General features: G+C 56.7%; 1 protein-coding gene across 22 annotated transcripts; it reads right to left on the bottom strand.

Annotated features, from left to right (window-relative positions):
* Window positions 1–3,789: 3,789 nt before the first annotated feature.
* Window positions 3,790–10,473, bottom strand: CCDC120 (coiled-coil domain containing 120). 22 transcript variants are annotated; one of them, XM_027841209.1, is made up of 12 exons: window positions 10,111–10,199; window positions 9,919–9,960; window positions 9,454–9,573; window positions 8,642–8,710; window positions 8,282–8,375; window positions 7,993–8,123; window positions 7,795–7,911; window positions 7,349–7,619; window positions 6,869–7,199; window positions 6,654–6,752; window positions 5,111–6,115; window positions 3,790–4,904 (listed from the first exon to the last, which is right to left on the bottom strand). In XM_027841209.1, exons 5-12 carry the CDS (start codon window positions 8,328–8,330, stop codon window positions 4,790–4,792), a joined length of 2,118 nt encoding a protein of 705 aa, XP_027697010.1. In that variant the 5' UTR covers window positions 8,331–8,375; window positions 8,642–8,710; window positions 9,454–9,573; window positions 9,919–9,960; window positions 10,111–10,199; the 3' UTR covers window positions 3,790–4,789. The 22 variants fall into 22 exon arrangements, with proteins under 22 accessions (XP_027697010.1, XP_027697003.1, XP_027697009.1 ...); XM_027841202.1 differs by having other exon boundaries at window positions 8,282–8,710; XM_027841208.1 differs by lacking the exon at window positions 9,454–9,573.

Here is a 10,473-nt window from a genome sequence, read left to right as displayed (position 1 = left end):
CTGCCTGAACTGCCTTTAAGGAAATTTGAGATTTCAAAGGGCGTGTACTCCAGCATATCCAAAGATTTGGAAGTGGGAGGTGGGAATATTCTGTGTCCAGGGAGCAGTTAATTAGCAAGCCAGTTTGACTAGACTAGAGAATGCATGGATGGGACAAAGAGGATGGACTCCACTAGTATAGGTGAATTGATAATTAATTTATGAAATTGTGAAATAGGGGCAGGCACTCCTGGTTCTTTGGCTACTCTCTGGGAAAGACCATGGGGAAACAGGGCAGTAAACAGAGGGCATGGGGGCAAAAAGCCCAGAAAAGCAGAGACGAGCAGTAAAAAGTGGTACAGAGGCAGGTGGCGGAGGGGAGGGCACTAGCAGGGAGACCCTAATGGGAGGGGAAGAGAATTCTGCAGAAGATGAGATGTGAGCTGAGTCTTGAAAGAAGCCAAGGAAACTGAGGTAGAGATGAGAGGCAGAGTAGTTGAGGACTGCCAGTGCCAAGGCAAAGGTGCAGAGGTGAGAGAGGAAGGGGCATGTTCTAGTCTAGATCAGGGAATACATAAAGCGGGGGAAGGGGCAAAAATACTGGAAATTGGCAAATCAGTGCCAAACAGTGCACATCATGTTGGACCCTTTACGAGCCACTGGAAATCATCAGGCAGAAGAGTGACGTGGCAGCCCTGGACTTTACGAAGATTGCTTCGACAGCTAAGGGATGGATGTGGGGGAGGTGAGGCTTGAGGCAGGGAGACCAGCCAGAAGGCTATTGCAATAGTCTAGAGGGAAGGGAATGGGCCGCTAGGTGGTGCTGCAGTGGATAGAGCACTGGACCTGGAGTGAGGAAGATTTCCTGAGTTCAAATTCAGCCTCCGACGCTTCCTAGCTGTGTGACCCTGGACCAGTCGCTTCACCCTATTTGCCTCAGTTTCTTCATCTGTAAAATGAACTGGAGAAGGACATGGCAAACCACTCCAGTATCTCTGCCGAGAAAACCCCAAATGGAGTCACGGAGAGTCGGACAGACTAAAAATAACTGAACAACAAAAGAGGGGAGGGAATAAACATTCATTAAATGTCTCCTACGTGCCAGGCACTGTGCTAAGTGTTTTTACAAATATTAGCTCATTTGATCCTCACAACCCTGGGAGGTTGAGGGCAAGAGGGCCAGAACGAAGGTTGTGGCTGTATGAGTGGAGAAAGGAGGACACGTAGAAGAGATGTCAGGAAGGTAAAGATGACAAGTTTTGGCAGCTGACTAGACACATGGGGTGAGTGCCAGACTGGGAACCTGTGAGGATGGTGGTGTCCTCGACAGTAATGGGGACGTAAGGGAGAGGTTGGGGAAAAGATAATGAGCCATATTTTGAACATGTTGAGTTTGAGGACATCTGGGTCGATTCATCTAATCAGTATTTGGAGTTGTGAGACTGCAGATCTGGCAATCACTTCCTAGAGATGATAATTGAAGCCACAAGAGCGGATGAGATCCATGAGTGACAGAGTATAAAGGGAGAAGAGAAGAGGGCTCAGGAAGGAGCCTTGGGGGCCACCCAGGGTTAGTGGGAGTGAATTGGGTGAAGAACCAGCAAAAGAAGTTCAGGAGAGGTGAGAGTATCAGGGACATAGTGCTCAACGCTATCAAAGGCAACAGCGAAGTCAAGGAGAAGTTGATTGGGAAGACAGGGTTAGGACTTGGCAACTAACTAAGAGATCCTTGGTAACTGTGGAGAGAGTAGTTTCAGTTGAATGATGAGGTTGGAAGCCAAATTGCAGACAGTTAAGAAAATAAAAGGGGAGGAAGTACAGGTAGCAAGTGTAGATGGGTTTTTCAAGAAGTTTAACCAAGAAGGGGAAGAGAGCTAGCAGGGATGGTCAGATCAAGTGAGGAGTTGTTTTGTTTTGTTTTGTTTGTTACGGCGGTGATAGGGGTATGTTTATATGTAGTAGGGAAGGAATGAGTAGATAAGGAGAAATTGAAGATTAGAGAGTAGAGATGATAATGGGGGTAAGGGGATGAGACAAGGATGAAACCAAGGATGCCCATAGAGGGCTTTGCCTTGGAAAGGAGGGCTACCTCTTTGTGAAAGACAGTCAAGAAACATGTTGCCCCTACCATGTGCCAGGCACTGTGCTAAGGGCTACAAAAAAGAGCTAAAAGACCGTATTTGTTGTCAAGGGGCCCACAGTCTTATGGGGGAGACCACATGCAAACAACTATATATAAACATACAGACAGGGTAAATTGAGGATCCTTAACAGAGGGAAAACACTACAATTAAGGAAAATCAGGAAAAACTTCCTGGAAAAGGTGAGATTAGAGCCAGGACCTGAAGGCAGCCAGGGAAGCCAGGAGGTGGGAGATGAGGAGGGTGACAGCCTTAGAAAGCTGCCCAGAGTGTTTTGTGCAAGAATAGTCAGGAGGCCAGAGTTACTGCATGGCAGAGTACATGGGGGATGGGGGTGGGAATAAGTTCTAAGCCCAGAAAGGCAGTTGGGGGGGGGGGAGGGGGCACTAGGTCACGAAGAGCATTTTGTATTTGATCCTGGAGGTGACAGAGAACCACTGGGATTTACTAAGTAGGAGCTAGAGTTCTGAATGATGTGAGACAAGGAGGGAAGAAGAGGGAGCTCTTGGTGAACGCTTTCAATTTTTTTCAGGGAAATATGAATGAGGTCTTTGGCTGAGGGGGTGGGGGGAGGGGGAGCCATGAGAAGCCTGAGGAAGGAGGAAAAAGTTGGGAAGAGCCATGGTAGTAAGTGGGAGAGCAAATTGATTTTTCAGTTGTTCCAGTCCTGGTTGACTCTCTGTGACCCCATTTGGGGTTTTCTTGGTAGAGATACTGGAGTGATTTGCCATTTCCTTCTCCAGCTCATTTTACAGATGAGGAAATTGAGGCCAGCAGGGTGAAGTGACTTGCCCAGGATCACACGGCTAGGAAGTGTCTGAGGCTGGATTTGAACTCAGGTCTTCCTGACTCCATGCCTGGCACTTTATCCACTTTGACACCTAGCTGCCCCTAGCAAATTGATCAGGGGGTATAAATGGATTGCCTTGCTTTGGTGAGGGCCCAGTGAAGATTTTAAGAAAAGTTTATTTGTAGTGGACCCATTCAACCTAGATCTGTGAGCTTTATCCAGCACTGTGTGAGTGGGAGCCAATGTGGTGGAAGGTGGGAGTAGTCCAGCTTTGGGGCTTGGCAGGACACAGTTGTCAATAGAACAAGGGAGCTAGAGATTTGAACACGGAGGATGGTGTTGAGTTGAACTTGTTCACCAAGTGGGTCTAACCTGCGTGGAAGGCCTGGGAAAGAGCTGAGGGTGGAAGGATGAGAATCAGGCTGAGTGTCGTAAGGCAGAAGCAAAGGTGGGATCTGAGATTATGACTGGAATGAGAGACATTCAAAATGGAATTCTGGAGGAGGGACAGTCACGGACCAGCTCGACAGGTAGCTCAGATGGGTGGAGGAGGAGCTCACGTTTAACTCATGTCTGATCTTAAAGAGGGTTGGAGGCATTTCTGTCCAGGGACTTTCCGGACCTGTGACTACCATCTTAAGTCCCTCCTACAGTTTGGAGGACCTCAGTTTCCCCTGTGGTTCCAAATCTCTCTTGCTGAAATGGCCCTGGGGTGGGGTGGGGGGGCAGGAAGGGGGAAGCCTTGAAGGAGCTCATCTGTAAGCACCTTTCTGGCTCTTGAAGATCCAAAATCCAAATAGCGCCAGGCTTGATCTTGAAAGGGGCAGGGGAATGGAAGGTTTTGGGGAGGCTGGAGACAATCAGGGAGGCAGAGGCCAGTACCATTCACCTGTTTATTAGAGAAACCCCTAGTGTTCCAGTGTTGATGCCAGCCAGAGGCTGGGGGGAGGGGTCCATTCGTACTCCCCCTCCAAAAAAAGAAAGCTTCTCCTTCCGTCTCCTGGGGAGCAGGGCTGTCCAGACAGACAACACAACAGTGAGACAGGAGAAAGGGGCAGCAGAAAGGTGTCTGTGTGGCACTGTTCATCTTCAGGAGATGAGGCACAGGCGGGTCTCACCTCGTTGCTGCCACCACTGGAACGTAAAGTCTTTATCCTGGAGTGGGGGGGGGGGGGCGGCCTCCGGAGGGGGGGCAGGGTGGCTGCTCCTCCCCCACTAATGAGCTTCCCCACCTCCCCCCTGCCCAGTGTCTTCACAGCCATTAAGCAGGGGACTTCTGATGGCTGCTGGGCTTTCTGCCCCTGACACCCACGAGGAACAAACATGAAGCCTGGAAGACTGAGCACAGCTCGCCTTGGAGAGAAATCCTCCCCGCTGCCCCCAAAGCCAGGTGGCTGAGCCTGGCACCTGCTTCCATCTGGAGGCCTGATGTCCATGAGAGGAGACAGGGCAGTAGGTTAGATGCCACGCAGGCATCCAGCCCATGCCCCCTCCTCATGTGGGCACAGGGAGGGGGAGGGAGGTCAGAGCACACTGGCATCCGCATAGTTGGGGGCTCTCTTGCTTCCTCACAGCAGGTAGAAAAGAGAGGGAGGGGCCCTGCACTGTATTTAGGCCACTTCCCATCTCACAGCAGATGGGAAATGGGTGTGTAGCAGGGGCTTGGGAAGGATGGTGGTAGCTGCCCCAGTGTTCAGGAAGCAAAGGGCAGGGTAAGAGGGCAGGGGGGTCAAAGCAGCATCCCTGGGATCCGTGCAGGGAAAGGTTCACAAAGACATGATGCTAGCATCCCAAGGGTCCATTAGGAATCCAGGCTAGCATCCCCAGGGGGAGCTGGGGTTACTGGGATGTCAGACCAGCGTCTCCAGGGTAAGATGGGTCAGACCAACGTCCCTGGGGTTCGAGGATCTGAGTCCAGGGGCCGATCCCCTTCCAATGCCAGGTCACTTAAGTGGGAGCTCAGCTCTGGGGGGTACAGGAAGTCTGTGTAGTGTCTTAGGGTGGGGGGAGGGCAAGGGAGAGGAGTAGAAAGACAAGAGAAACAGGGACAGACAGAGCCAGAGACAGAGAGAGAAGAGAGTAACATTAGAGAAAACAGAAAGACAGCAGAGCAGAGAACTGGGCTCTCCCTCGTTCCCACCTCCTCATGCCCTGGAGTGCCAAGTCCACCACCCTCCCCCAGGGCACCCTCACTCAGTACCTGCCAGAGACAGGAGGCGCTGTGAAGCTGAGGGAGTGAGGTAGGGCTGTCGCTGCCGCTGCCGCTGCTGAGGGCAGGGCCACTCCAGCATAGCCCAAGTATGGCTCAGGGCTAGCCTCAGTGCCATGGGCAGTATGCAGCAGGAGGCTTTGGGGGTAGCTAGAGTGAGGCCAGGAGAATGGAGAAGGATGCAGGGCCTGACCCTCTGGAAGGAGGCCCCGGGCTGAGGGGTGAAGACCTGCCACAGCACTCCCTCCTGTCGAGCCCACGTTTCGAATGTACCAGTCCCGGAGGCCCTCTAGGGCCAGAGCCTTGTGACCACCCCGGGGGTCAGCAGCTGACTGGTCTGGCTGGCTGTGGTAACGGGTTGGCCCAGGGCCTGCCCAGAAGGAACCAGGCAGTGGGCCCCCATCATCAGACTTAGTGCGACTGGTTAGCCCACGCCCAGGGCCTCCATGGGGTGTTGGGTCCTTGGCTCGAAGGAGGGGGCTGCCAATGCCACCCCCACTATCCCCTTGAAGTGCTGAGGGAGCTGGGGGAAAGAAGACAAGGAGACCGTCCCTGCAGGAAAGGTGGCCTGGGCCCTCAGGCCAGAACTGTCCACCCCGGGCCAAGTAGTAATCAAGTAGCAGGTCACCATAGGCCGGCAGGGGCCGCCCCCGGGGAGCTGGAGGGGCAGCTGAACTGGGCCGAGCAGCCCGGGGAGGGTCCGGAGGCCCAGTTGTTCGAGAAGAGAACGCTGGGGGGGGCACTGGGGCTGGTCGCTCAAAAATACTCTCATTGCTTTTGCACGGTGGGGACACTGGTGGGCCTTCTTGGGGCAGGCGAGCACACGCAAAGCCGGAGATCCCAGCACCTCGGTCGACCAACAGGGCCTCAGAACTGTTGCTCCGGCGGGTTCGGCCAGAGACGAGGAAAGCGCGCTCCCAAGGCCCATCTGTGTGTGGGAAGCCCATCTGAGAGTCCTGGCTGCCAGACCATTGGCGGGAGTGAAGGCCCTCCAGCCTGGGACAGGAGAGAGGGGGAATGCAGTGAGGTCACGGGGCCAATCAGAAAGAAACGGGGAGCCACTCGCCAGCCCTGCCTTCAACTCAAAGCCTGAGCGGGCGCCCTCTCTCTCTGGAGCCTCAGCGTCCCCCTCTATAAAAGGAAGGGTTCGGATCGGACAGTGTGTAAGCCCCATTAAACGCTGTCTTGTAACAGGTCGACTAGGACCTCCTTGCTGTGCTCAGAGGTTTGCATTCTTGGCAACCTTGTTCTACAGCAGATGAGGGAATTAGAACAGCAAGTTTTTGGTGTCACCTGTCTAGCCGCCTGTTGGAGAAGCCCATGGAGCCCTGCTTGGAACGATCTTGTTTCTAAATGCATAAAATAAAGTCTGAAGCCGATCCTGTTGAAGATACCGTTTGCTCCCGTCCAAGTTCATAGACCCCTGATACCCCCCCCCCCCCGCCTCAATCTAGCCACAGACCCTGGTTCTAAACCATGTCACTGAGATTGAAACGTCTGGCCTTCCTCTCCTCCTGGCCTTGGTGGGCCTTACCTACAGAGCTGGGGTGCAGGGCCCCGGGCCAGGACAGGCGTGGCGGGCACACTTCTGCCCTCGAAGCTTGATATGCTTCTGGGAAGGGTCCTGGTGGGGCTGTCAGTGGGGAACAAGCAACGATCAGTGGTCTCCAGTCCCCGGGGGAGGGGCTTGACACCTGCTTTCTGAAGGACCCTCCCTCTGAACTGTCCAACTCTCTCCTACGTGATCACCTGGTAGGGCTGGCCACGGAATTCCTCCGGCTCTTCAGGTCTCCGTAGAGCTCAGCAGCTGGCAGAGGGGGCATCGCCTTCCATGGTGGGCGACGCTCGGGGCTGCCCCCCGCCGATACTGAAGCTCGCAACTGGTCCCGAACCTTTGGGAGTGCAGGCCACTCACTGTGGGGATCCTCTGAGGGCAAGGGGACACAAAGCAGGGCCATTTTGGCGGGGCAGGTGGGTTCTGGCTTTCTGCTCCTCCCAGCCATCCTCCACAGATCACACTCACCATTCTCATGGCTCGCCGACTCTGAGAGAGAACTGCTCTCTGAGCGGGAGGCATCATCTAGGGGAAGAAAGCAGGGGCCAGTTTTGGGAGTCACCAGTCCCCTGGGCCCACACTGCCCATGCCTTGGCCCCTCTTCTGTTAGCTACCGTTGAGCTGCTCTCTCTTTTATCTCCATTGGTTAGTTCCAGTAGAGGTATGTCACTCACCTTGGCTAAGCTGAGCTACTCGGGTTCGGAGCCCAGGAAGTCCAGTACCTCCATGGCCTGGCAGCATGGTAAGTGGCAGGCCCAAAACAGCCCGGCTGGCCCTCAGCTGCTCCTCCAGTTCAAGAAGTCTCTGTGACGCATCTGCCTGAACCTGCCGCCGCCGCCGCCGCTGCTCCACGCTCAGCTCTGGGGCTAGCGCAAGACGTCTGGCGGCCGCAGCGATTTGCCTCTGAACTGATACCTCTCTCTCTAGCGTCTCCAGTGCCAGTACCTGCGCCACAGAAAGGACCACAGAGGCAGGGAAATGAAAAGGCGAGGGTGGAGCCTCGGGCTCTAGATCTCACCCCCAAGCAGCCCCCGCCGGCCCTCCATATTTCTACCCCCCAACACCTTTGAGTTCCGCTCCCTTTTCCACTGCCCCTTCCCGAGGAGCTTCAGCCACTTACCCCAGAGGAGCAGAGTCCCCGGGGTTGCGAGGGCATAGGGGCAGCCCTGCGCCGGATAGGATGAGGCTGCTCCCCAGGCTCCAGGGGGTACTCAGCAGGAAGCCGGCCTGTCAGCTCCTGGAGTGGGGTAAGGAGGTTATCACGGGGCTCCCCTCTTGGCCGGCCCGCCATCCCAAGTTCTAGGGTCCCTTCACCCACCGCCTCCTGCAGGCAGACCCTTCGGAGTTCTCGAAGCTTTAGACTGAGGGTTTCCTGTAGGCCCCGCTGCCGTTCCAGCAGCACCCGAAGTCTCTCCACCTTAACTGGGGGGCTCTCTTCCAGGGGCAGTGCTGTTCAGTGGGACAGGAAGCAGGCTGGAGTCCATCTGCCCTCACATCTGACCTCCCACCCAGAGTTAGCCAATACCCTAAACCACGCCCTAGGGAGTCAGTCTAGCCCTGCCACCCAGGGGCTTTCTCCCCCCAACCCACATCCCTGGGGCTTGTACCTGGACAGTTGTAGCTTGGGGAGCTGATGAGTTGCCCTCTGACCTCCATCCTAAGGCAGGTGAAAGGAGGTAGAGACGTCTAGCTGGACAGGGCCTGGGTGAGGAGAAGCTCTTGCTGCCAGGGACCCAGCTGTTCTCCCCACTCAGCCGGCCCTCAGACCCTTGGATTGTGATTTTAGCCTCCTGACTCCTACTTCGGGGTTAGGTTGTGCTTTTGGGATTTTTTTCGGGGGGGGGAGCAGGCAGCCTTAAAGTTCTCCTCTATCCCATGGGATGCAAAAAGCTCCCTCTGCCCTTTGCTGGCACAGACCTCCTCTTGGGTGGCCCAGAGGGGGTACAGAGGGAGGAAAGCAAGGGCACCTGGCAGCTTGTCTCGTCTTTCTCCCTCGGCCCTCCAAATCCACTGCTGCCTTAGCTTTTCCTTAGGTCCTGGTCAGGAATGAGTCAGGAAGCGGAGAAGCAAAGTCCAGAAGAGACACATAAACAAGGGTTCAGCCCTGAGTAGGAGGTGGGGAGCTCCTCCTCTTCTCCACTTGGCATTTTCCACCCCCCCAAACTCTCCACCTTGGGGGGGGGGGGGCAAATGAAGACCAGCTGCTGCCAACCCACAGCAAAAGCATCCCATGAGGGGCAGGGCCAGCCAGGGCTTCTGGGGGCGCCTCCCCAAGCTGAGGTGTCTCTGGAGGGGAATGACCTGGCCTGCCACTGCCACAATCTTTCCCCTCCTCCCTAACCAGCCCAAGCTCTCAGCTGGCTCCTCAATCTCCACTTCCCTCCGTAAGTCCTCAGCTGCCAAGAGGTGGTCCTGCGAAGCCCTTGGCCCCCAAGATCTTGGCTCAAGCGGCCCCCCCCAACGCCGGACCACTCTGGCCTCACGTGGCTCTGACCTAAGGAATACATCCCCTGAGCAGCTTTCGGGAAAGCCAGGCTAGCTCCTGGGGGCGGGCAGGAGGGCAGAGAAGCTCCTGGGGGGGTTGTGTGTGAGTTTTTCTGTAGGTCTGCTGCTGCTTCTGGGGAGGAGGCCGGGTTCTCTTTGGGAGTACCCTCCCTACTCCTAAGTGAAAGATCTCAAAGCGCCTGGGAAAAAATGCTTGCCCTTCCCTGCATCCTCGCGGCCCAGTGCCCACCCCCAGGCCCCCTCACTTCCCTGACGAGCCATCTGCTTTCCTCACCACTTGTGGGGTTTCCTTCCTGGGTCCGGGCCGAGGCAGGCCAGGGAGAAGCAGCACAGGAAGGTTTTCGCTGGGAGCCTAGGCCCAGCCTGCTAACCTGCTCGGCAGCTAGCTAGCTAGCTGGGGAGGGAGGAGGAGAAAGCCTCCACCTTTCACCCTTTGCCTGGCGGCCCAGGGGGCTCTGAGGGGGTGAGGAGGGGGGAGAGGGGAGGCTGGGGGCGGGGCCGAAAGGCGCTTGGGGCCCACCCTTCCCCCTGGCAGGACCCCCCCAGGTTAGGGATGGAATACACTTCTTCCTTTACCTCTCCAGCCTTCCCAAGGTTCAGGCATGGTGCTCTCGAGCGCAAGGGGGAGGGGGCTGGGCCCTGGATTCCTGTCCCACAGGTTTGCGAGACTAGACCCAGGGATGAGGGGCGTCGGACCGAAAGGAGAAAATGCTGGGGGAGGGGGGAGGGCGGGGCTGACCTTATCATTCCTCCATATTTTCGCTTTCTCTTTTCCTCAGGCCTAGGGTTCGAGAAGACATAGGGGAAACTGATGCTGTGGGGGAAGGGGAGATCTGGGGAGGAGGGTGCGTCCACTTCCTGCCAGATGGTTTGTCGTCCCCCCCCCCCCCGGCCCCCCCAGTCCCCAGCTACAAGAGATGAGACAACCGACCTGTCCTGTCCTGTCAGGGAGAACCGGGTGGAGACAGGTTGGGGATCCACAGTCCCGGAGCCACCCCCACCCCCCCCGACGGCGGGGAGGGGCGGGGCAGGGCGGGGCTGGCCGGGGAGAAGAGGTGAAGGGGGGGGGAGGCGGCCCATCCCCGCGCCCACCCTTCCGCTCCCCTCACGCAGCACTGCCCAACCGAACCACCCCCACCGCCGGACGGGGGCAGCCCTGGGGGGGCAGGAGCCGGGCCTGGGGAGGAGCGTCAGGCTGCTCCCTCCCTCTCCCCCCACCCCGCTCCCTCGCCTCGCACTCACCGCCGCTGGGGGCCGGGTCCGAGGGGGAAAGGACAGAGACCTCGAGGACACG

Source organism: Vombatus ursinus, unplaced genomic scaffold (genome assembly GCF_900497805.2).
Source record: "Vombatus ursinus unplaced genomic scaffold, bare-nosed wombat genome assembly UNPS02014853.1, whole genome shotgun sequence".
NCBI classification, from domain to species: Eukaryota; Metazoa; Chordata; class Mammalia; order Diprotodontia; family Vombatidae; genus Vombatus; species Vombatus ursinus.
Note: the sequence above shows the minus strand (reverse complement) of the source record. Positions and strands in the feature narration are given on the sequence as shown.